This window comes from Lacerta agilis, chromosome 5, assembly GCF_009819535.1.
Source record: "Lacerta agilis isolate rLacAgi1 chromosome 5, rLacAgi1.pri, whole genome shotgun sequence".
Taxonomy (NCBI): domain Eukaryota; kingdom Metazoa; phylum Chordata; class Lepidosauria; order Squamata; family Lacertidae; genus Lacerta; species Lacerta agilis.
In genome coordinates this window covers 6425141-6446979 of record NC_046316.1, presented here as the reverse complement: position 1 = coordinate 6446979, position 21839 = coordinate 6425141, and the positions used below count along the sequence as shown (strand labels likewise).

The window sequence follows — 21839 nt, the reverse complement described above, 5'->3', positions numbered from 1 at the left end:
AAAACAAATACAGCATCAACAAATACAACAGCTAAAACAAAAATAAACAAAGATACAAACCTAGACTGGAATACCAACATTCCTTTTACTAATAAAAAAAATCTTATTTCGAATCTACTTGGGGGACTTCCCCCGTTTTCTCTCCTTTGCTTCCAATTCTAATTTACTTTAATAACTTCACATCTCTAAAATTTAAATCTATCACCATCAAAATATCCAGATATAACTTCTTAATATTTATTTTTACTTCATAATACAACATATTACTTCTTAAATCAAATCCTACATCTTATTTTACTTAGACTGCTGCTAATAAATCAATTCCCATATCTCTTCACTAGTACAAAATCATACATTCTTAACACACTGACTTCAGGGTACCATGATGAGCCCACTTGACGTGGTTTCAAACTGCTAGGTGGGCAGGAGCTGGGACCGAACAACAGGAGCTCACCCTGTCATGGGGATTCGAACCGCCGACCTTCTGATTGGCAAGCCCTAGGCTCTGTGGTTTAGACCACAGCACCGCCTGCGTCCCAGTGCTAAATCAGAGCAAACATCAATTCAGATAAAACCTAATAGGACAAGATAAGCCCTGTCTCTCATTCAAAAACAGTAGTGCATGGTTCTTTTCACACAGATTATGTCATCCTTATAGCAAGGTGGGTTGGGGGACAAAGGCACACCCCCCTCCCTTCAGATATTTCCTAACCATTCAGAAGATTTAAGGAGAATTGTCTAGCAGATCCCATGGAAACACACAACTGGAAAACTCTGACATCAATTTGAGATAGTTTATGGGAAATGATTCATAAATGGAGTAAAACAAATAAGTATCACCGGATGTTAGTACTCCATCAAGTCCAAAACACTGGCCCAATATTGCCTCACAGTGATCCACCAACATAATTGTTTTCATAGAAAACGGATAGTAAACGTAACCATATCTGCACTGGCAATAACCCAGCTTTGCTCTGGGTGAAGTCGTCACTGCCGCTGCTGAGTCAAGATAGAGTTCTGCAGAAAGGAAGTGTAAGCCTTTGAATTAATACTGGATTATTAGGTCATAGCTGAGATTAAATCAAAACAGCATAGATGCCAGTAAGTATGACCTCCTAAGGGTTGGGAGCTGCACTTTACAAACTGCCTATTTTAAACATGTTTAAAGTCTCACTGGTAATAAGAACCCCATGCCAAAGGATAAATGGACATAAATCTGATATCAAGAACCACAAGACAGAGAAACCAGTAGGAGAATCATAGAATCATAGAATCATAGAATCATAGAGTTGGAAGAGACCACAAGGGCCATCCAGTCCAACCCCCTGCCAAACAGGAAACACTTCAGTCTCCCAGGACATTCTATACAAGATCTCAAAGTAGCTGTCTTAATACAACAGAATTTCAGAAATAGACTGGAAAGAGAAGTTGCTGAATTGCAACTAATTACCACACTTAAAACCATGGAGAGACCTGGTCTGAACAAAGACATTGGATTCTTATCTCATTAGACATGACAAAGCTATCTTTAGCCATCTCACCCGTTGCCTTTTCCTGTAAGACCAATTGCAGACGTTAACAGTCATCAACAGGTTTTCCACACCCATCAGCCAATCCCCCATTCCCACCCCCCTTCTGAGTAATACCCCTCCTCACTCTCTCACTATATATAAGGGTCTGGTGACTTCTGTTTCAGTGTATCTGAAGAAGTGTGCATGCACACGAAAGCTCAGACCAAGAACAAGCTTAGTTGTTCTCTAAGGTGCTACTGGAAGGAATTTTTATATTTTTTATTTTGTTTTGACCATGGCAGACCAACACGGCTACCTACCTGTAACTGGTAATAAGAAAACGGTTGTGGTTCTAAAGCCTTAGGAAAATCTACATATTGTACAATGTTTCTGTTTATTTCATTTCTTTAAAAAACACTCTTCATTAATTTTGCACACAGTTTAGAAAACAACAAAACGCAATAGGGAATCAATGGCAAATTACAATGTTATAGCTCACACTTTTTCCTTTCCTGTGAACTGTAATTTGGAAGAAGAAGAAAATGAGGTTAATCAGCTGGAGGAAGATGATGCGTGAGAATGACCCTGGAAGAAGAAGAAGAAGAAGAAGAAGAAGAAGAAGAAGAAGAAGAGAAGAAGAGTTTGGATTTGATATCCCGCTTTTCACTACCCGAAGGAGTCTCAAAGCGGCTAACTTTCTCCTTTCCTTTCCTCCCCCACAACAAACACTCTGTGAGGTGAGTGGGGCTGAGAGACTTCAGAGAAGTGTGACTAGCCCAAGGTCACCCAGCAGCTGCATGTGGAGGAGTGGAGACGCGAACCCGGTTCCCCAGATTACAAGTCTGTCGCTCTTAACCACTACACCACACTGGCTCTCCAGTGGATTACTCCTGCAGCCTCTTGCAACACAGACAGCTGTGAGGGCATGATGACATGGGTCAATAGGGGAGATAATGGGGCTGGGTGGCAGAGACCAGGCTTATTTTCACTGGAAGGGAGAGAACAAGGCTGAATCTTACCACCACCACACCACTCCGAGATTTTACTACCCTTCCTTTTTGTTTCCTTGTGTGCTCAGCTTCATCCAAGGCATTATAAAAATGCTTCACCGTGACTGGAAATTATGGAGTGAAAGAGATTTACAAAGCTGAACCACTAGTTTAAAGCAGAGTTCTTTTTGCGTGGCCAGGCAGAGACCCCCCCCCCCGACCCCAGGCGACCCCCGGGAGGAATAATGACTCATGACAACGTGTTATGGGATTAAAATTTGCCACAACTTTATTAAACTTTCAGATGTAGGGAGACCTTGGCTTAGGCATTGGGCGTTTATCCCCCCCCAGACCCCGTCCGGGGATCTGGGGAACATCAGGGTTATCCAAACTGTGTGGGGATTGGGCTGGCTCTGGAAAATGTCTGTTTAAGCAGAGAGCCTGACTCCCATTTTGCCGCAACGCAGGGGAGAACACTGACAACCTAACGGCGTATGGCCAGTGACTCCCTTCCAAACAAACACTTTAATAGAGAACCCTGGGATCGCCACCCCAGGGGGGCCATGGGTCACCACTTCACGCCCCCCCCCCAATTGAGGGAAGATAGCAATCACGAAATTAAAAAAAATGCCTGCTTCTTGGGAGGAAAGCAACAACAAACCTAGACAGCATCTTAAAAAGCAGAGACATCACCTTGCCGACAAAGGTCCGTATATTAAAGCTATGGTTTTCCCAGTAGTAATGTATGGAAGTGAGAGCTGGACCATAAAGAAGACCGATCGCGGAAGAATTGATGCTTTTGAATTATGGTGCTGGAGGACTCTTGAGAGTCCCATGGACTGCAAGAAGATCAAACTTATCCATCCTTAAAGAAATCAGCCCTGAGTGCTCACTGGAAGGACAGATCCTGAAATTGAGGCTCCAGTACTTTGGCCACCTCATGAGAAGAGAAGACTCCCTAGAAAAGACCCTGATGTTGGGAAAGATGGAGGGCACAAGGAGAAGGGGATGACAGAGGATGAGATGGCTGGACAGTGTTCTCGAAGCGACTAGCATGAGTTTGGCCAAACTGCGGGAGGCAGTGAAAGATAGGCGTGCCTGGCGTGCTCTGGTCCATGGGGTCACGAAGAGTCGGACACGACTGAACAACTGAACAAAGACTAAAGGATTCCACCCAAGGCCTGAAACCGCCAAAGTTGTGACATTTTTGCTATGGGGAAGGCAAAACCTGCCAATGCAGGGAAATTCCTTCCCGGTCCTTCAACAGCAACCATCAATGACCATAGCAGCTCCTGCATACCTGTAAAGAAGAGGTTAATCTGCAAAAGGAAGGCATAAACTGAGGAAGGGCATGGTGGGAGAAGCTCTGGAGCCGACTGTGGACTCCCAGGTAAGTCCTACCCTCTCTTGTGTGTGCAGGGCGGTCCTAACCCTACCTGGTCAACTCCCCTGGCAACACCTCCCCAGCTGGGATTGGTTAAATGTTTGAGGTTAGGTGGGAACCTCCAGGTATCCAGCTTGGGAAGGCGAAGCCAGTCTGAACTGCAGGGGATCGTGTAGGGTCAGGTGGCTGCGTGTGACCCCGCAAAATGCGCCCCCCCCCATTTGAGGTGGGGAGCGGTCACTACAAACAACAGCTTCTTTGCTGCTTAATTAACAAAAACCAGAAATGCTTTGCAAACTTGTAAACAAAACCCTCTAGCCTATTAAACTTAACAAGATGAATTTTTCGAGGATTTTTTCTAGACGATTCATAAATGATTGTTTATTTTTCATTAAAAATTTTTATTAATGTAAAATCAAAGGTACAAGCAGGAAGGAACATAACCAAACGTTTTTATGCTGTTTGGTAGAGTTTAATTTCTTATATGTCAAATTCAGATACTCTCTTCCCTCACCAAATTGTGAAATTTGACTTTTAATTGTTTAGTATTATCTGCTCTCTGTTTGTTTGGAAAAGACCACCTCTATCCTGCCCCTGTGTTTTGTAACTTTGATTATGTTCTTCCCTGTTTGCTTGTATTTTTGATTTAACATATATGGGTATTTATGAATTCCTTTTTCAGTTATTGTACATGACACCCTCACAAGCCCCAGTCTAGCACCAGTATTCTGCCCCAAGGAATGACTTTAAAAAAATAAAATATGGAGCTGTTTCCATAAAGTACCTTCCATTTGCTAGGAACTGTGGAAACAGGCAGAAGTTTTAGACATACAGGCACTACCATGCAATTTCAGGTCATGGACTCAGAATAAACCTCTTGGCTCCTTCTCCTGCCATATTAGCCTTGAAAAAAATTTCAAGGATACCTGGGATATGTAAAAATTCCAGAAAAGGAGAAAATGCTGAGTCTGGCTTAGCTCACCTGTTCCCCAGTGGCTGGGGTTGGGATTTCTGTCTGTGGCTATATCCCTGCTCCATCATCTCAGTCTCTCTCATTGTTAAGAGATGTAAAATTTCCGGAAATTTTGAATCTCGGAAAAAACCCTGGTTTTTTTCCGGGGGGAAACGGAAATTTTCAGAAAAATGGGGGGGGGGGAAATGCTACATTAGCACTTCTATTTTCTTTTCCAGATTGAAAGTCATTCTGTTACTTTAGAAACATAAAATATAACTATGGACAATTTTAATGGGCATAAAATTACCACAACTAGCATATTAAAAATATAGTGTATCCAAACAATTATTACAAACAGAATTTACTTTTAAAATAATATTTATTTGTATTTGTAACAAATGGAGCAACAATCTCCTGAACTGTTTACTGGTTTATATGGGACCAAAACAACAACAACAACAACAACAACAACAACAAAAAAACAACAACTCCACAAAACATTTTTTAAAAATCCAGAAGTAACAATTATTCATATTTCCTCTCCACAGTATTTAAAAAAAAAAAAAACATTCTCACAAAAAGAACTGAAGAAGGAAGTGGGACTAAGTTTCAATGAATGGGCATGAAATTTAATCAGAAACATTTTCTGAGCTGTAATTAAGTATACACTTTCAGGCCCTTTTTGTTGTTCTATATTTTCTTCCAGTGCTTTGAGGCCTAGTGAAGAGGAACAGAACCAATGCATACCACATGCATGCAAAAACAAAACTGAAACCTTTTTTTTTTTCCTGGTGACGACAGCACCTCCTAAAGTAAGAAATGTATCTTGTTCTTGCATTGGAGAGTTCGGTTTGCTTGTCCTCACAGAAATTAGAATAATCTGATACCATACATATTTTTTTAGAAATGATTTATAAAATATTTGAACCCCTTATCTTAAAATATTTTATTCATCATATTAAAATAAAACATTCCATAATCTATTTTTTTCAATTTTTTTGGAAAAAAACAAAAAAGGCTTCAGGAAAAAACCGGGGGGAAACAGCCTTCACATCTCTACTCATTGGGCCTTCACATCTCTACTCATTGTACTCCTCTTGTGGAGCCTTGTGCAAAGCTAAAGGACTGAGACCATAGTCCTCCTCTGTCCCATGCACGACACAGAGAAGGGCAAGTGAAGCAATGCTTTCACTTCACCCTAGACTTCCTGGAAAGGAAGAAATGGCATCTCCACCTCCTTCCTCGGGCACCCTTTGCAAAGTGGTCTCTCCTGGCTGCAAGAAAAGAGGAAGAGTGGGCAGAAAATCGACACGGATTGATGAGCCCTCAGAATGGTGTTTATTGTGGGCGCATTCTACCACATGTGTGTTAGTGGTGGGTTTATTTTTCTTTATTAGGACTCATCCACACTGGAGTTGAGCGTCTTAGTGTGGACACAGTCTTAATTGTTCTGTCATGGTTTCCTAATGCTACCTCATCATTGCTGTCCCAGGGAAACTAGAGCACGACCCCAGTGGGACCGAAAACAACTCTGAACATTCGCGGTATGAGAAGTTACAGAATTTCAGCAGGATGTTGGGGGGATTTGTAGCGCTTGGAAATGAAGTGGTATCACTGCCTGGCCATTACGGCAACTGAATCTGTGTTGGATCCCAGACAAATTCAAATTCAAACTTTATTTGCGTAGCCGACTGGCCATAGCATCTAAAGGAGAAACACCAACAAAAACACAACAAGTATGGTTACCAATAAAACCTTATAACCTATTAAAACTCAAGGTAATAGCTAAATTATCATTTCCTCAAGGACCCTCTGTCCCATGGGTGGCGACCTTTTCTCTAGTAAGTTGTTCCAGGCCGGTTGAGTATAGTGTCTAGCCAAATTGAAAGATTGTAATTATGGCCTCGGGAGGATGGTCAGGACTAGGAGAAAGGTAATAATAACCAGATAAAAATAAATTAATAGTAATCTCCTTCCTTGGAACTTAGCATAAATAGTAAAATATTAATAGTTGGATCCCAGAATTAGAAAGGGGGCTCAGGAATAAAGCTTACCCTCTCAAACTCATAACAGGATACTGCACAAATTAACAGTTAGGCAGGGGTAGGCAACCTAAGGCCCGTGGGCCGGATGCAGCCCAATCGCCTTCTCAATTCGGCCTGCGGACGGTCCGGGAATCAGCGTGTTTTTACATGAGTAGACTATGTCCTGTTATTTAAAATGCATCTCTGGGTTATTTGTGGGGCCTTCGTGGTGTTTTTACTTGAGTAGAAGGTGTGCTTTTATTTTAAATGCATCTCTGGGTTATTTGTGGGGCATAGGAATTTGTCCATCCCCACCCCCAAAAAATAACATAGTCCGGCCCACCACATAGTTTGAGGGACGGTGGACTGGCCCACAGCTGAAAAAAGGTTGCTGACCCCAGAGTTAGGGTAATGTCAGGAAAACAGAATAATCTGCTACGTGAATGCAGCCTTAGTCCCAAGTAGGGAAGATTGTGTGCATGCACATCCAAAACTAGAATTACAGGGAGACGGATTCTGGCCTAGGAGTCATCTCAGGAAGCTTGCTTTTGAATTGCAGGAAATTGTTCTCAACGAGTCAGTACACTACCATGAATTCTCACCCCCCTCCCCCGGACACCGACACACACAATCTGAGGTAGGAGGTATAGAGCAGTTTTGCTATAAATCTCAAGTGCTATTTGTGTGAACGTGTGTGTGTGGCTGTGTACAAGTTGCTAAGGTCTCGCCCTGCTTAAATATGGGTGAATGAGGGCAGAACCAGTTAAAACCTGAAACTTTGAAGATGGTTCTAGCTGTTTGTTCTTCAGGGAGAGATGATGGAAGCAGAGGACGCAGACGTTTGCCAGGAAGGAGCTATGAAACCTTCTCTCCCTCTCTCCCTCCCTCGACTCGCCTTTCGGTTTAAGCCAAACCCTGTTCTTGGAGTTCATTAACCAAAGGGTGTGGTTTCACATGTTGTATTTGTTGCTTCACATTCCACACCGCTACCTAAGCTCCGCCCTTGCAATTCCCCTTGTGTGTGTGTGTGTGTGTGTGTGTGTTGTTTTTTTTTTTTTTTTGAGAAAGGTAACCTGCATTCAAATGTTTTCAAAGCAGGCTAGTTGCCGTGTAGCTTCATTTCTGTATCGGACAACATTTTACCCTGTTCAAAAGTATCACATGCAAGTGAAATATGGTGAACTGAAAACGAACCTGACAGCCAGAAGGCCAGTAAAACCGGGAATTTCCCCCCCCAGCTGGAAATTGCCAGAACTCAGTTCCGACATCTTTCAGGTGGGCACCATTGCCATTATAAGACAGGAACGGAGGTGTTCAAGGTGAGTTCGGTGCACCTTTTTTTTCTAGAAAAATAGCACTGAGTAAAACCAAACTTAGTACAGCCCAGCTGTCATCCATTCCGCGCGCACTGTGTTGCCTTGGAAGATGAAGGACTTAACAGGGAATAAAGAGGATAATAATACTTGGTGCATTTGTGCAACATTTTAGAGCGTTCAAAACACTACATGCACAATCACAGTAATTGTACAGATATCTAAGCCTTGCCTTGTACTGCCAAAAGAAAATTTACAGTCCAATCCTAGCAATGTTTAGAGAGAAGCAAGTTCCACTGAGTTCAGTAGCTGTCTTAAGACAAAGAAATTTCAGAAATAGACTGGAAAGAGAAGTGGCTGAATTGCAACTAATCACCAAACTTAAAACCATGGAGAAACCTGGTCTGAACAAAGACATGGGATTCTTATCTCATTATACATAACGAAGCTATCTTTAGCCATCTCACCCCTTGCCTTTCCCTGCAAGACTAATTGCAGCCATTAAGAGTCGTCAACAGGCTTTCCACACCTATCAGCTGATCACCCATTCCCACCCCCCTTCTGAGTAATACCCCTCCCCACTCCCTCACTATATTTAAGGATCTGGTGACTTCTGTTTCAGTGTATCTGAAGAAGTATGCATGCACACGAAAGCTCATACCAAGAACAAACTCAGTTGGTCTCAAGGTGCTACTGGAAAGAATTTTCTATTTCGTTTCGACTATGGCAGACCAACACGGCTACCCACCTGTAACTGAGTTCAGTAGGATTCACTTCCTTCCTAACATGTATGCTTACAATGTCAACGGGGGATTGTGAGGTGGCCCCCACCTTGCCGCCCTAGGCTCCTTTCGGAAGGGCAAGATATACGGTAAATGCAATAAATAATAATAGCAGCCTCATGGTCAGAGCTCTGAGTCAGGCCCTACCTTGCTTGAAAGGGTCCCTGCCTCAGACCCTGCATAGGAGCAATATTTGGAAATCCAAATTTTTAGTCCCCCCCATTGACTTTCACTGGGAGAATCAAGACAACAATGAACTGCTTGTTTTTGCAATTGGTACATGACATTTGGAGAAACAGTAGCTCCTCAAGGGGGTGTGTGTGTGAATCCTGCAAATCTTCAGACAGGTAGCCCTGTCTCATGACCTCATGCTTCCAGAACTCCATGGTTGGCCACCTTAGCCTCTTGGGAATGGGAAACTGAGAGCTAGCTGGGGAAAAGATCTGCTGCAATCACCACTGTTATGCCCTTGCTACTGCCCTCTGGCCTGAGTGAGATTGACTGGTGAAGCCTCTTCAAGTGCTGGAGCAAGTTGTTGTTGGTGTAATGCCCTGCTACTTCCCCCTGTTCAAAGTCTGCTTGCAGTGATGGCATATATCAATGGTGGGATCCATTCCCACCTTGCAGGGGACCCACATCATGCTTTGACGCTTGTGTGGCGAATCAGGCTGGTGGCTACTCTCAGTCTGGAGGCTCAGCAGAGGACCAGTGTAGGGCTTAGTCGTAGGTGTCATCACAAAACCATTGGGGTGTCTCCTAATGGCACTGGAGAGTGTCCCAGCTGGTCCGCTGTGCTCTTGACAGAAGCACTGTTGCCTGCTGTCCATCACAGGGTCAGGGTGAAGACCCCTCTCCTCTCCCACCAATGGTCCTGTCAGCTCGCTGCTGCTATTGCTTCCTGCCTCCTGAAACAATCTCCTGGCACCTGGACCACTTGGACTTTCAGCCTGACAGGGCGACAAGAGTAAGTCTGGCCACTGGTGACGATGCAGCTGGCAGCAATTCTGACAACTCTGGCCATGGTCGCAACAATGACATGGAAGCTTCATAGAAGAATCCATAGGCTGTATCCATAGAATCATAGAATTGTAGACTTGGAAGGGACCCGGAGGGTCGTCTAGGTCAACTCCCAGGAATGCAACTAAAGCATCCATGACAGAAGGCCATCAAACTGCTTAAAAAGTTCCAATGAAGGAGAGTGCACTACCTTCCAAGGGTTTCCAAGGTGGGCACAGCACTCTGTCAACATCTGGATGCCGGCTGCCATTTTGAATCAAGGTGGCATACCAAAACGTGACTTGGGCGCGACTCTGCCCATTTTCTGGCACAGATTTGGCCAAACTCGACTTGAGTTTTCTTTCTACTTTGGCAACGGGCTGGTTCACAACCTGATGATTATCTGTAGCATCAGGTGAACAAGTTCCCTTTCTTTATTTCATAAAAACTATACATTGCTTGGTTTGTTTTTTATTTATTTTAAAAAGCCTTTCAAGATAAAGATAAAAAAGAAGAAAACCAAGAAAAAAATTACAGCCCTACTTTAAAACATACAATAAGAAGAAGAAGAGTTTGGATTTGATATCCCGCTTTATCACTACCCGAAGGAGTCTCAAAGCGGCTGGCATTCTCCTTTCCCTTCCTCCCCCACAACAAACACTCTGTGAGGTGAGTGGGGCTGAGATACTTCAGAGAAGTGTGACTAGCCCAAGGTTACCCAGCAGCTGCATGTGGAGGAGTGGAGACACGAACCCGGTTCCCCAGATTACGAGTCTACCGCTCTTAAGCACTACACCACACTGGCTCTACAAAAGTGAAAATACTAAAACATTAAAACTACCTCAACTTTCTACGCATCTGGGCAGGCTTGTTTAAGGAAGAATGTTTATGGCAGGCACAGGAAAAAAAGAGCACAGGGAAGGCGGCTGCTCAATAAGCAGGGAGTTCCAAAGTTTTTACAAATGCAGAACAGCTATTACGTTGCACTTGTTGGAGTGCCAATTCTGCCAATCAAAGAGGTCAAGTGGGCACATGTGGGACAATGCGATGTCGTAGGTAAACTAGTCCCAAGTTGTTATGGTTACATATGCTAATAATAACACCTTGAAATTGGCCAGGCGGCAAATCAGCAACCAATGCTGAGCACAGGTGTTATATGTGACAGGGCCTCACTCCTGTCAGCAATTGTGCCGCAGCATTCTTCACTAACTGCAGCACTAAGTGCAAGGGAAGGCCCCACATAAAGCACATTGCCGTAATCCATTCTTTCAGTAAGCAACACATGAATTACTGGGGCTAGGCATTTGCGAACGAGCCACCACAAATCACCCCACGTCACCTCAAATGCCATGTTTTGCATTTCACACATTCAGCCGCTAGTCACCAAAGTAGTGATAAGCTGCGTTTGTGAAATCTCAATACACCAGGAGCCTTGTGGGCAATCGTGGGGAATCCTTTTGTGTGTGTAATTCAGCAATAGACATGTTCTGCTTGTCATGGCTGCAGTTGGAATCTGCTGAAACGGATAAAGGTCACTAGCAAAATATGTGCCGTTATGATTTGAGGGGGGGGGGAATGGAAAAGATGCTTATTATCCTGGGCCCTGGAAGAAAGGAAAGGAAAGGAAGAGACACAGACACACGGTGTCTGTGGAAATGACAGATCACGATCCATCAGTGTTTTTAGCCAATGAGTGAAGTGAAGAGCTGCAATGGATAAATGAGTTGTTTGGACACCAGGTAGTATCACCAGGGCCATATCTATAAAGGTGAAATTGGAGTAATTGTACCAAGACTCAATGGCTTTCTGGAGGCAGCTCTGGAGGTAGCAGAAGAAACGCTGTAGTACAGTGCCCCCAACCCCCACCTCCTTAAAGGACACCATGGTCAATGGTACTGGAAGCCTCTGAGATGCCAAGAAAAACCAGCAGGGTCACACTCCCCACATCTCTCTCCGGAGATAGAATTCAATCTGAAGATAGAATTTCAATCTTTGACCACTGATATCTATTCCAAGTGAATGCTTAGACCATGGGTAGGCAAACTAAGGCCCAGGGGCCAGATCCGGCCCAGCCGCCTTCTAAATCCAGCCTGCGGACGGTCCAGGAATCAGTGTGTTTTTACATGAGTAGAATGTGTGCTTTTATTTAAAATGCATCTCTGGGTTATTTGTGGGGCATAGGAATTCATTCTTTTTTCTTTTCTTTCCAAAATATAGTCCGCCCCCCCCATAAGGTCTGAGGGACAGTGGAGCGGCCCCCTGCTAAAAAAAATTGCTGGCCCCTGGCTTAGACCACTGAGTGGTCTATGAGCACTCTCAGTCCATCAACACTCTCAGTCCTTATGTGTGCAGTACATATTACCAACCGAAGGGATACAGACCCCACAGGCTGCAGCACCATTGCTAGGAAGGCTCACGAGATCCAGCATCAGTTGCACTTACTGGTGACCTGAGCTGCTCTCAACTGAGTTGTGTCCAGTTCTGGGCACCACAGTTCAAGAAGGATACTGACAAGCTGGAACGTGTCCAGAAGAGGGCAACCAAAATGGTCAAAGGCCTGGAAACGATGCCTTATGAGGAATGGCTTAGGGAGCTGGGTATGTTTAGCCTGGAGAAGAGAAGGTTAAGGGGTGATATGATAGCCATGTTCAAATATATCAAAGGATGTCATATAGAAGAGGGTGAAAGGTTGTTTTCTGCTGCTCCAGAGAAGCGGACACGGGGCAATGGATTCAAACTACAAGAAAGAAGATTCCACCTAAACATTAGGAAGAATTTCCTGACAGTAAGAGCTGTCCGGCAGTGGGATTTGCTGCCAAGGAGTGTGGTGGAGTCTCCTTCTTTGGAGGTCTTTAAGCAGAGGCTTGAGAGTCACCTGTCAGGAATGCTTTGATTGTGTTTCCTGCTTGGCAGGGGGTTGGACTGGATGGCCCTTGTGGTCTCTTCCAACTCTATGATTCTATGATTCCTCCAAAGCGATTCTGTTTATGGGATGTGCTTTGGTGGCTGCTAATTCAGACAGCCTATGAATGCTCAAGGCCTCTCTTTGGTATGAAAACGCTTCTGGAAGGAAGCGTGAAGAAAGCTGCTAGGCCTCTTGCCCAATATACACTCTCACAGTGCATCTTGTCTGCCTCAGGAACCTGGCATGAGACCCGGAGTTGGTGGACCAAAACTCCTTCCAGCTGTGATACTTAGCATGTAGAGAGCACCTTCAGGTGTTCAAAAGGCTTCAAGTATATGATTACCTTGCTGTAATCATTACAACACTCCTACAAAGCAGGTCACTATCAATCCCATATTGCACGAAGGGGGCCGAGGCAGAAAGTATAGCTACTCTAACAACTCATGCACATTTAGCTTTGCTCCACATTTCTAGGTACAGATCTCTGCTTTAAAGCTCCCTGTCTGAGTGCTTTTTTTGTGGGAGGCACTGCTTTCCTCACAAAAGCTTACTCGTTGCAACTGAATCAGTGCAAATGGCAATCTGTGAAAAAACCTGAATGGCCACTTGTTCTGATTCAGCAGTAAAGAGCAGCTTTTCCCTGAGGAAAGTGGCAGGGGTGGGGGGAAACACTCAGACACGGACCAGGAAAGCACAGGCTTGTGCATGGAACACACGGGGCATAAAGTGAGTGTGGGTGAGCCCTAAGACTGTAAAGTGAGTTTATGGAAGAAGTGAGCTTTGAAGTATGGACATCCTCCAATTGACATAGCTCAGTGTTTTATACTTAGCCACAATCGTATCCAAGCCAAAGTACCACAAGAAGAAGAAGAAGAGTTTGGATTTGATATCCCGCTTTATCACTACCCGAAGGAGTCTCAAAGCAGCTAACATTCTCCTTTCCCTAAAACCCCCCACAACAAACACTCTGTGAGGTAAGTGAGGCTGAGAGACTTCAGAGAAGTTTGACTAGCCCAAGGTCACCCAGCATCTGCATGTGGAAGAGTGGAGACACGAACCTGGTTCACCAGATTACAAGTCTACCGCTCTTAACCACTACACCACGCTGGCTCTGCTTTGTTCACCATCCTCTAGCACTGTGGGCAGCTGGATTTTGCTCACTAAATTCTTAACCCATGCTCAGCAAAATGATGGAAAATGTTTATTTTCCATCTCAAAGCAACCTCTCTTACTAAAATGCAGGTGAAAAAACACCAAGCGGATGGATAACAAAACATGCTGTGTCTGTTCAAAATGTTTCACATACATTATTTCAGCAACACTTAACAGCACCCTGTAAGGCTTGGCAGTATTATTTTCCCCATAAACACTGAAACAGAGACGAGGAAGGCTTATCTGAGCCTACCTAGTAACACTTATGCTAGAAGTAGGATTTGAATTATGGGTTTTCCGGTTCATAGCTGGACCAGAGAGCACCAGGACTCGTTCTGAGTATTATGATGCTAATTCTAGTGGTAAATTATACTTTATATAGCACATTCAGGGGTTCAAAATGTTTCATTGAAGTAGCAAAGAGCACCAGGGCTTCTTCTGAGTGTTATGAAGCATAGCTTCATAGCCATTGTGCTACAGGGAAAGATGGAGGGCACAAGGAGAAGGGGACGACAGAGGATGAGATGGTTGGACAGTGTTCTCGAGGCGACTAGCATGAGTTTGGCCAAACTGCGGGAGGCAGTGAAGGATAGGCGTGCCTGGCGTGCTCTGGTCCATGGGGTCACGAAGAGTCGGACACGACTGAACGACTGAACAACAACAACAAGTTGTCCTAATGCCTTGCCAGATCAGACCAAAAGTCCACTGAACTCAACAGTTTGTCTGCAACAACCACCAGGCTCAGGCAAGACATAAAGATATGGCCTTCTCTTTTTACATATTTCCATCAGTGGGCAATACTTATGCTCCTGAACATGGAGGTTCCCCATGCCTACAAGAAGCACAGACTTCTTCTGCATGTAACTCACACCCAGTACAAAGCAATTAACTCAAAATCTGAGATCCCAGCCGAGTAATTCAAAATGCACGTTACCTTCTTTGGCCGCCTCCGATAGCGATGCATCCTGTTTGTTGTTCCTTTGTATCCCATTTGCTCGAATCCAGTAATGCACATAAGCCACACACACACACAATGAGGTCTATGAGAACTCCAGAGGACTTCCCCTTGCCCCTAAGCAAGGGTTTAGTGGCCAGGCCTGCATCAGCGAGACAGTCTTACTTCACTGCTTGGCAGAGGAAGGAGGGATTGGTAGTTGATGCAAGCACACGGGGGTTTTTGTAAGCAAGGCACCCGTGAGTGTGGCTCCTGGGGATCCTGCAGGATAGACCAAGAGGGAACCTGGGAAAGGGCTCGCCGCCAGCAGAATGTTCAGAAGCCACCGCTGTGGAGTTGTTCTCTCCCCCGTCTTCCTGCACCACATCCGAGCAGGGAAATAAAGGAATCCAGCTCTGTTTTGCTTACAGCTCCTTCTTGAGCCACTCCTTCATTGTGCCTGAGCGGAAGCCAGGACATTGGGCAACTCCGAAGGTCGAGTCTAAACACCAGCAAGCTATGAGTAAGTCGCATTAAAAGTATATGCCATTTCTATTATTGGAGGGGTTTTTTTTCCTCCCCCCCCCTCCTCCTGTGACATCATGATCAGCATCAGGAAATTTCAACACACTGAGCTGCACTCCACGTTTGTGGCTGCAGCAGACGGTGGGGGAGGGGGGAGCACAGGAAAAAGAACAATCGGTTGGTAAATAGGAAACTTTCCACACTGAACAGGGAATGAGCAGAAAGTCACCCAGTTCACATCTGAATACGAACCAACCCAATCTGTGTTTCTGATCAAAATACACAAACTGAAATGAACCCTTGAAAGCTGAACTTCTTCCAATTTTGCAGCGCAGCTCTCTCCAAAGTGTGGAAAAAGTACAGGTGAAACTCGAAAAATCAGAATATCATGGAAAAGTCAATTTATGTAAGCAATTGTTTTCATTAGCTACTGGAGTTTAATATATGAGATAGACTCATGACATGCAAAGCGAGATATGTCAAGCCTTTGCTTGTTATAATTGTGATGATTATGGCGCACAGCTGATGAGAACCCCAAAGTTGAGATTGTTAATTTGGGGTTCTCATCAGCTGTACGCCATAATCATCACAATTATAACAAATAAAGGCTTGACATATCTCGCTTTGCATGTCATGAGTCTATCTCATATATTAGTTTCACCTTTAAGTTGAATTACTAAAAGAAATGAACCTTTCCAGGATATTCTAATTTTTTGAGTTTCACCTGTATACACTATGTACAAAAATGCATACATTACTGCAAATAATGTACAATATTGCATTATATGCTGGTCCAGCTCTCACTTCCATACATCACTACTGGGAAAACCATAGCTTTAACTATACGGACCTTTGTGGGCACTGGCTTAGGGAGAAGCATTCAGTCAGTAATTATCTTCACTGTGGAGAGCCAGTGTGGTGTAGTGGTTAAGAGCGGTAGACTCGTAATCTGGGGAACCGGGTTCGCGTCTCCGCTCCTCCACATGCAGCTGCTGGGTGACCTTGGGCTAGTCACACTTCTCTGAAGTCTCTCAGCCCCACTCCTTCGGGTAGTGAAAAGCGGGATATCAAATCCAAACTCTTCTTCTTCTTCTTCTTCTTCTTCTTCTTCATGACAACCAACCAGTCGTCTTAGCAAAATGATTGTGCATGATGACCCACTCTCCCTGCTCCACCAACGGGATCCCCTAGATCAGGAGTGAGGAACCGCCTATCTAATGGGTGAGTACTGCCCTTCAAAAATCTCTAGCCAGCTTGGCGACTCTCTCCAAGCTACACTCCCCTCTCCTCAGGCCATCATGCCCCTCTCTGGCCCCGCTCAAGTGCTTTTACCTGTGCAGAATGTATCCTTGGGCTGCGGCAATGCTTTCTCCTTGACTGAAAGGCACGTGGAGGTGTGTGTGTTTGTATGTGTTTACATGCGAGCACACCTCTACTGCATGACTGGAATGCAGCCCGTGGTACGAAGGCAAAATACGTTTTCCTTGCTCTGCCCACCTTTGCCTCTCGCCTCACCCACCAGCGGCATGCAGCCCATGATGGAATGTAGCCCTCTGGCTGAAACACCCATGCCAGAGACCAGGGTGTTCTCTCCCCTCCCCCCCCACATCCCTCAGCTGGGATATGGGCAGGGCATGCTACACATCATGACAGCTGGATTTATTAAACACAACTGGCTGATCACCAAAAAATAATCTAGGTGGCTTAGAAAGCAAAAACAAACACCATACATATGAAACAAAATGCAAAGTATAATAATTAAGACAGTAAAAAAGCAACGGCATAAAGCTTTCCTTCCAGTGGAGACAGAATGAAACCACACGCAACTCAGCATGTTGTTGTTGTTGTTATTTAGTCATTCAGTCGTGTCTGACTCTTCGTGACCCCCTGGACCAGAGTACGCCAGGCACGCCTATCCTTCACTGCCTCCTGCAGTTTGGCCAAACTCATGTTAGTAGCTTCGAGAACACTGTCCAACCATCTCATCCTCTGTCGTCCCCTTCTCCTTGTGCCCTCCATCTTTCCCAACATCAGGGTCTTTTCTAGGGAGTCTTCTCTTCACATGAGGTGGCCAAAGTACTGGAGCCTCAACTTCAGGATCTGTCCTTCCAGTGAGCACTCAGGGCTGATTTCTTTAAGGATGGATAAGTTTGATCTTTTTGCAGTCCATGAGACTCTCAAGAGTCTCCTCCAGCACCATAATTCAAAAGCATCAATTCTTCGGCGATCAGCCTTCTTTATGGTCCAGCTCTCACTTCCATACATTACTACTGGGAAGACCATAGCTTTAACTATATGGACCTTTGTCGGCAAGGTGATGTCTTTGCTTTTTAAGATGCTGTCTAGGTTTGTCATTGCTTTTCTCCCAAGAAGCAGGCGTCTTCTAATTTTGTGACTGCTGTCACCATCAGCAGTGATCATGGAACCCAAGAAAGTGAAATCTCTCACTGCCTCCATTTCTTCCCCTTCTATTTGCCAGGAGGTGATGGGACCAGTGGCCATGATCTCAGCATAAAACCACACAAAGAGTTATTTAAAACCACATTTTTAAAAGTGACAGCGCAAGGTTAGTTTTAAAATGCAAAGCTGAAAGGTCTGAGTAAATGAAATGCTCTTCATCTGGAACGAATAAGACGATGAAGAATGTCTCAGGTGGGCCTCTCCTGGGGAGGTTGTTCCTAGTGATGCTAGCCCCTCCCCAGGCTTCGGACGAGATTCACACCCCCAGATTCCTTTAACGGAATACCCTTGAGCACGGAGGGGCAGGTGATGGCCGCACCTCCCCCCCCACATTGCTATTCCAATGCCTAACCACCAAACCTTAGAAAGTGTTGACGTTTGCTACGTGGTAGGCGGAAACCAAGTGGCTGGTGCCAATTTGCCAAGTGGAAAAGGGTCCTACCAGGCCCCTCAATGGCGGCCAACTGAAGTCCATAGCAAAGGCCAGTGACCCTACCTAAAAGAGGGTGGGAGGGCGGGAGATCCGCGGCACGAGGCTGAAAAAGGAACTGCCAGAGTCGCGCCATGGGTTTAAATGGGCCCCGGCCACACCCCCTCAGCGCCCTGATTGGCTGACTGGCAAATGGCGTCACGCTGGACGCTATCCTGCACCATGGTGAGGTGGGGTGGGGCCTGAGCGCAACCCAGTCCCACTTGGCAGCGGAGCCAATCTCTCAAAAGTGCACCCATTCTCTTTCAAACATAAAACAATAGTTCCTTGTGCAGTATACTGCCCTGTGATCCTCAGATGAAGGGTGGTGCATAAATCGAATTAAAAATAAATACCACAAATTCCCTTTCTTTAAAGAGCCACACACATGCTTTGAGGTGTCTGGTTCAAATTCCCCTCAGCACCTCCAAGTACAAGGCACTCAAGTTGCAGCACGGCAGGGAAGGACTCAAGAGACTCGAGAGTTTCCGCCAGTCAGAGACCATTCATTCATTCCACACAACTAGTTTTTTATGGAACAAATGTTCCTCCATTTCCTATTCGTGCTGCACAGTTTGCTCAAATTTACCTTGAGTTTGCACTTTGGTTTTGGGAAGTGGCATCTCCTTGGTGGATAAGGGAACATACGACTGTTTTTGTTTTTTAATCCAGGAAAATGTGATAATTCAGCCAGATAGAGCATATGATTCAGAGCCTGCTGGATCAGGCCAATGGCCCATCTAGGGCAGCCTCTTGATCTCACAGTGGCCATGGAGCTGCCTGTTACAACAGGTATTTGGGGGCACTGCTGACTCCAGCTGTGAAGGAAGCTCTCTCTCCTCCACGAATTTGTCTAATCCTGTTTTAAAGTCATTGATTGGTTTTGGCTTGGTGGAACGTTTTTACTTGAGTTTTACTGGCAACATATTGAATATATTGTGCTGGCCCCAGGGGTTTGTCCGTGAAGCGTGGTCCAAATCCAGTCCTGGGTCTAGGGGTCCAAAGGAGGTCAGTCCGGCGGGGAGCAAGGCAGGGAGCAGGTCAAGGTCCAAGGCAGGTGCAGGCACGAGGTTGCAGGTTGAGCATACGCTTGCAACTAAGTTGCTCACACAACTGGTCTGGCTGGCTTTTATCTGGCCCTATGCTTAGGGTGGCCCCGATCCTCCGGAGACTCGCCTCTCCTCCGGGCCTGGAGGCGAGCACTCCTCCTGTAGGCACTTAGCTCTCTTCGCCTCTCTGTCCTGAGCCTCTGCAGCTCAGGAGAGGCTGGTGGGTTACTGGACCCAAGGGCCGCCTCAGCTTCCTCTGATGAGGCTGGGAGTGGAGCACCTGCAGGCAATGGGTCCTCCCCCCCCCATCAGGAGCCAGAGCAGACTCCGCTGATGCCTGCACCTGGGGATCCAGCACAGGTGGGGATCCTTCAGGCTCAAGCACTGGCCCAGGCTCAGCTGGTTCTGGAGGCGGGGAATCCTGTGCAGGCTGGGATCCCTCAGGTTCAGCATCTGAGTCTGACTCCCAGGCCATCACAATATTTTGGAAATTGGTTTGTACATTTGCTCTCTATAGCTTTGACTGCCTTTCAAGACATCAGTTGGCAGGAAGGTTCCCAAGGTAGAGGTGGTGATCTTTGTTGATATCTGGAAGCCTGCCGCCATTTTGATTCAAGATAGTGGGTGAAAACATCACTCTTATGTGACTTCACCCATTTTTGGACTTGGGGGGTGGCGGTCATTGAGCTGTCGTCATTTTTATTTTTATTATATACCTTGTGGTTTAAATTCTGATTTTATCCTGTGAACTACATATATCGTCACCAAACATGGCATGATGGTTTCTGAGCTGGGGATGGGGACTTCATTCAAATCAAATCAAATATCTTTATTACAGTCAAAGACCAGAAAACAGATAATAACAATCCATAATCGGATATAGCATTAAAGGTTGAATTGTATAACAAAAGTACAATCCAATTCATAGAATTGATACTTACTCTTAGACTTAAAACTAAGATTAAAATTTTAAAATTTTAGAATAATGGGTCTTTACCACCTATTAACATTCCTTCTAAAGGTAAGGCTGAAGTCTCAGTCACTGCTTTTTGGTGACATCACTATTCATCTTCTTGTTGATGTTCAGTCGTTCAGTCGTGTCCAACTCTTCGTGACCCCATGGACCAGAGCACGCCAGGCACCCCTCTCCTCCACTGCCTCCCGCAGTTTGGCCAAACTCATGCTAGTCGCTTCGAGAACACTGTCCAACCATCTCATCCTCTGTCGTCCCCTTCTCCTTGTGCCCTCCATCTTTCCCAACATCAGGGTCTTTTCCAGGGAGCCTTCCCTTCTCATGAGGTGGCCAAAGTAGTGGAGCCTCAACTTCAGGATCTGTCCTTCCAGAGAGCACTCAGGGCTGATTTCTTTAAGGATGGATAAGTTTGATCTTTTTGCAGCCCATGGGGCTCTCAAGAGTCTCCTCCAGCAACGATCCTAGTGGTCTCCAAATCTTTATCCGCTGGTGTAAGCTTCCTCAGAGCGGCCGGGCAATTTCCCCAGCGACGGTTCTATCAGTTTTTTCCTTGAGTCACGATACAATGGGCAGTATAAAAGAACGTGCCCTATGGATTCTATCTCATTACAGTCACAGGGGCATAATCTTTGATCGATCGGTGTCTTACTATATCTGCCCTCTAAGAGAGCTGAGGGGAGGGCATTAAAACGAGCCCTGGAAAATGCCCAGCGATGTTTAGTGTTATCTAGTAACTTAAGATAATTTGCTGGATGAAGCCTCTGTGTGTCATAAAGAGGCCTGCAAATTGTGGGGGGGGGGACTTCACTGACGTTGAGGTACTGGGAGCAGGGGCGTAGCAAGGGGGTGGGGGGTGGGCCGCCCCGGGTTCCATAATAGAGGGGGTGACAAATTATGAAGGAACAATTTTTTTATTTTTATTTTTGAAAATGCCTGCTCTGAAGGTCTTATCTTACTATACTAGGGATTATATAGCTATATATGAAATTTCAAGCATATCGGTTAATATCTCGACCCTCCTCCATCAAAATAGCTGTTCACTTAGCTGTTTTCCTATGTCGTGAAGGCTGAAATTTCAGTCAAGAGAACACTTACTGTTCCCAACCCTAACCCTGTGGAAAGCCATCTAATTAGACTTTAATTTGATTCTGAGATGTTTTTAGGAGGTAATTTAATTATTGTTTGATTTTATACTAATGTTATGTATCTGATGTTAGCCACCCTGAGCCCGACTTCGGCCGGGGAGGGCGGGATAGAAATAAAAGTTTTTATTATTATTATTACGTGTTATTATTCCTTTGTAAGAAAATATGAAATAACGTAAAACCATTTTTGCGGGGGATCAATGGGGGGGTTGACAAGAAATTTTCCGCACCGGGTACCATCTGACCTTCCCATGCCGAGGGGGGGGGTTGACA

General features: G+C 45.2%; 1 protein-coding gene across 1 annotated transcript in view; it reads right to left on the bottom strand.

Moving 5' to 3' along the window:
• ARHGEF5 (Rho guanine nucleotide exchange factor 5) overlaps positions 1 to 15194 on the bottom strand; it is a 48500-nt gene extending 33306 nt beyond the window's left edge. The window contains exon 1 of the mRNA XM_033148348.1: positions 14946 to 15194. Coding sequence (XP_033004239.1) covers positions 14946 to 15026 — 81 coding nt within the window. The 5' untranslated portion in view covers positions 15027 to 15194. The remainder of the gene's footprint in view (positions 1 to 14945) is intronic.
• Positions 15195 to 21839: the final 6645 nt, after the last annotated feature.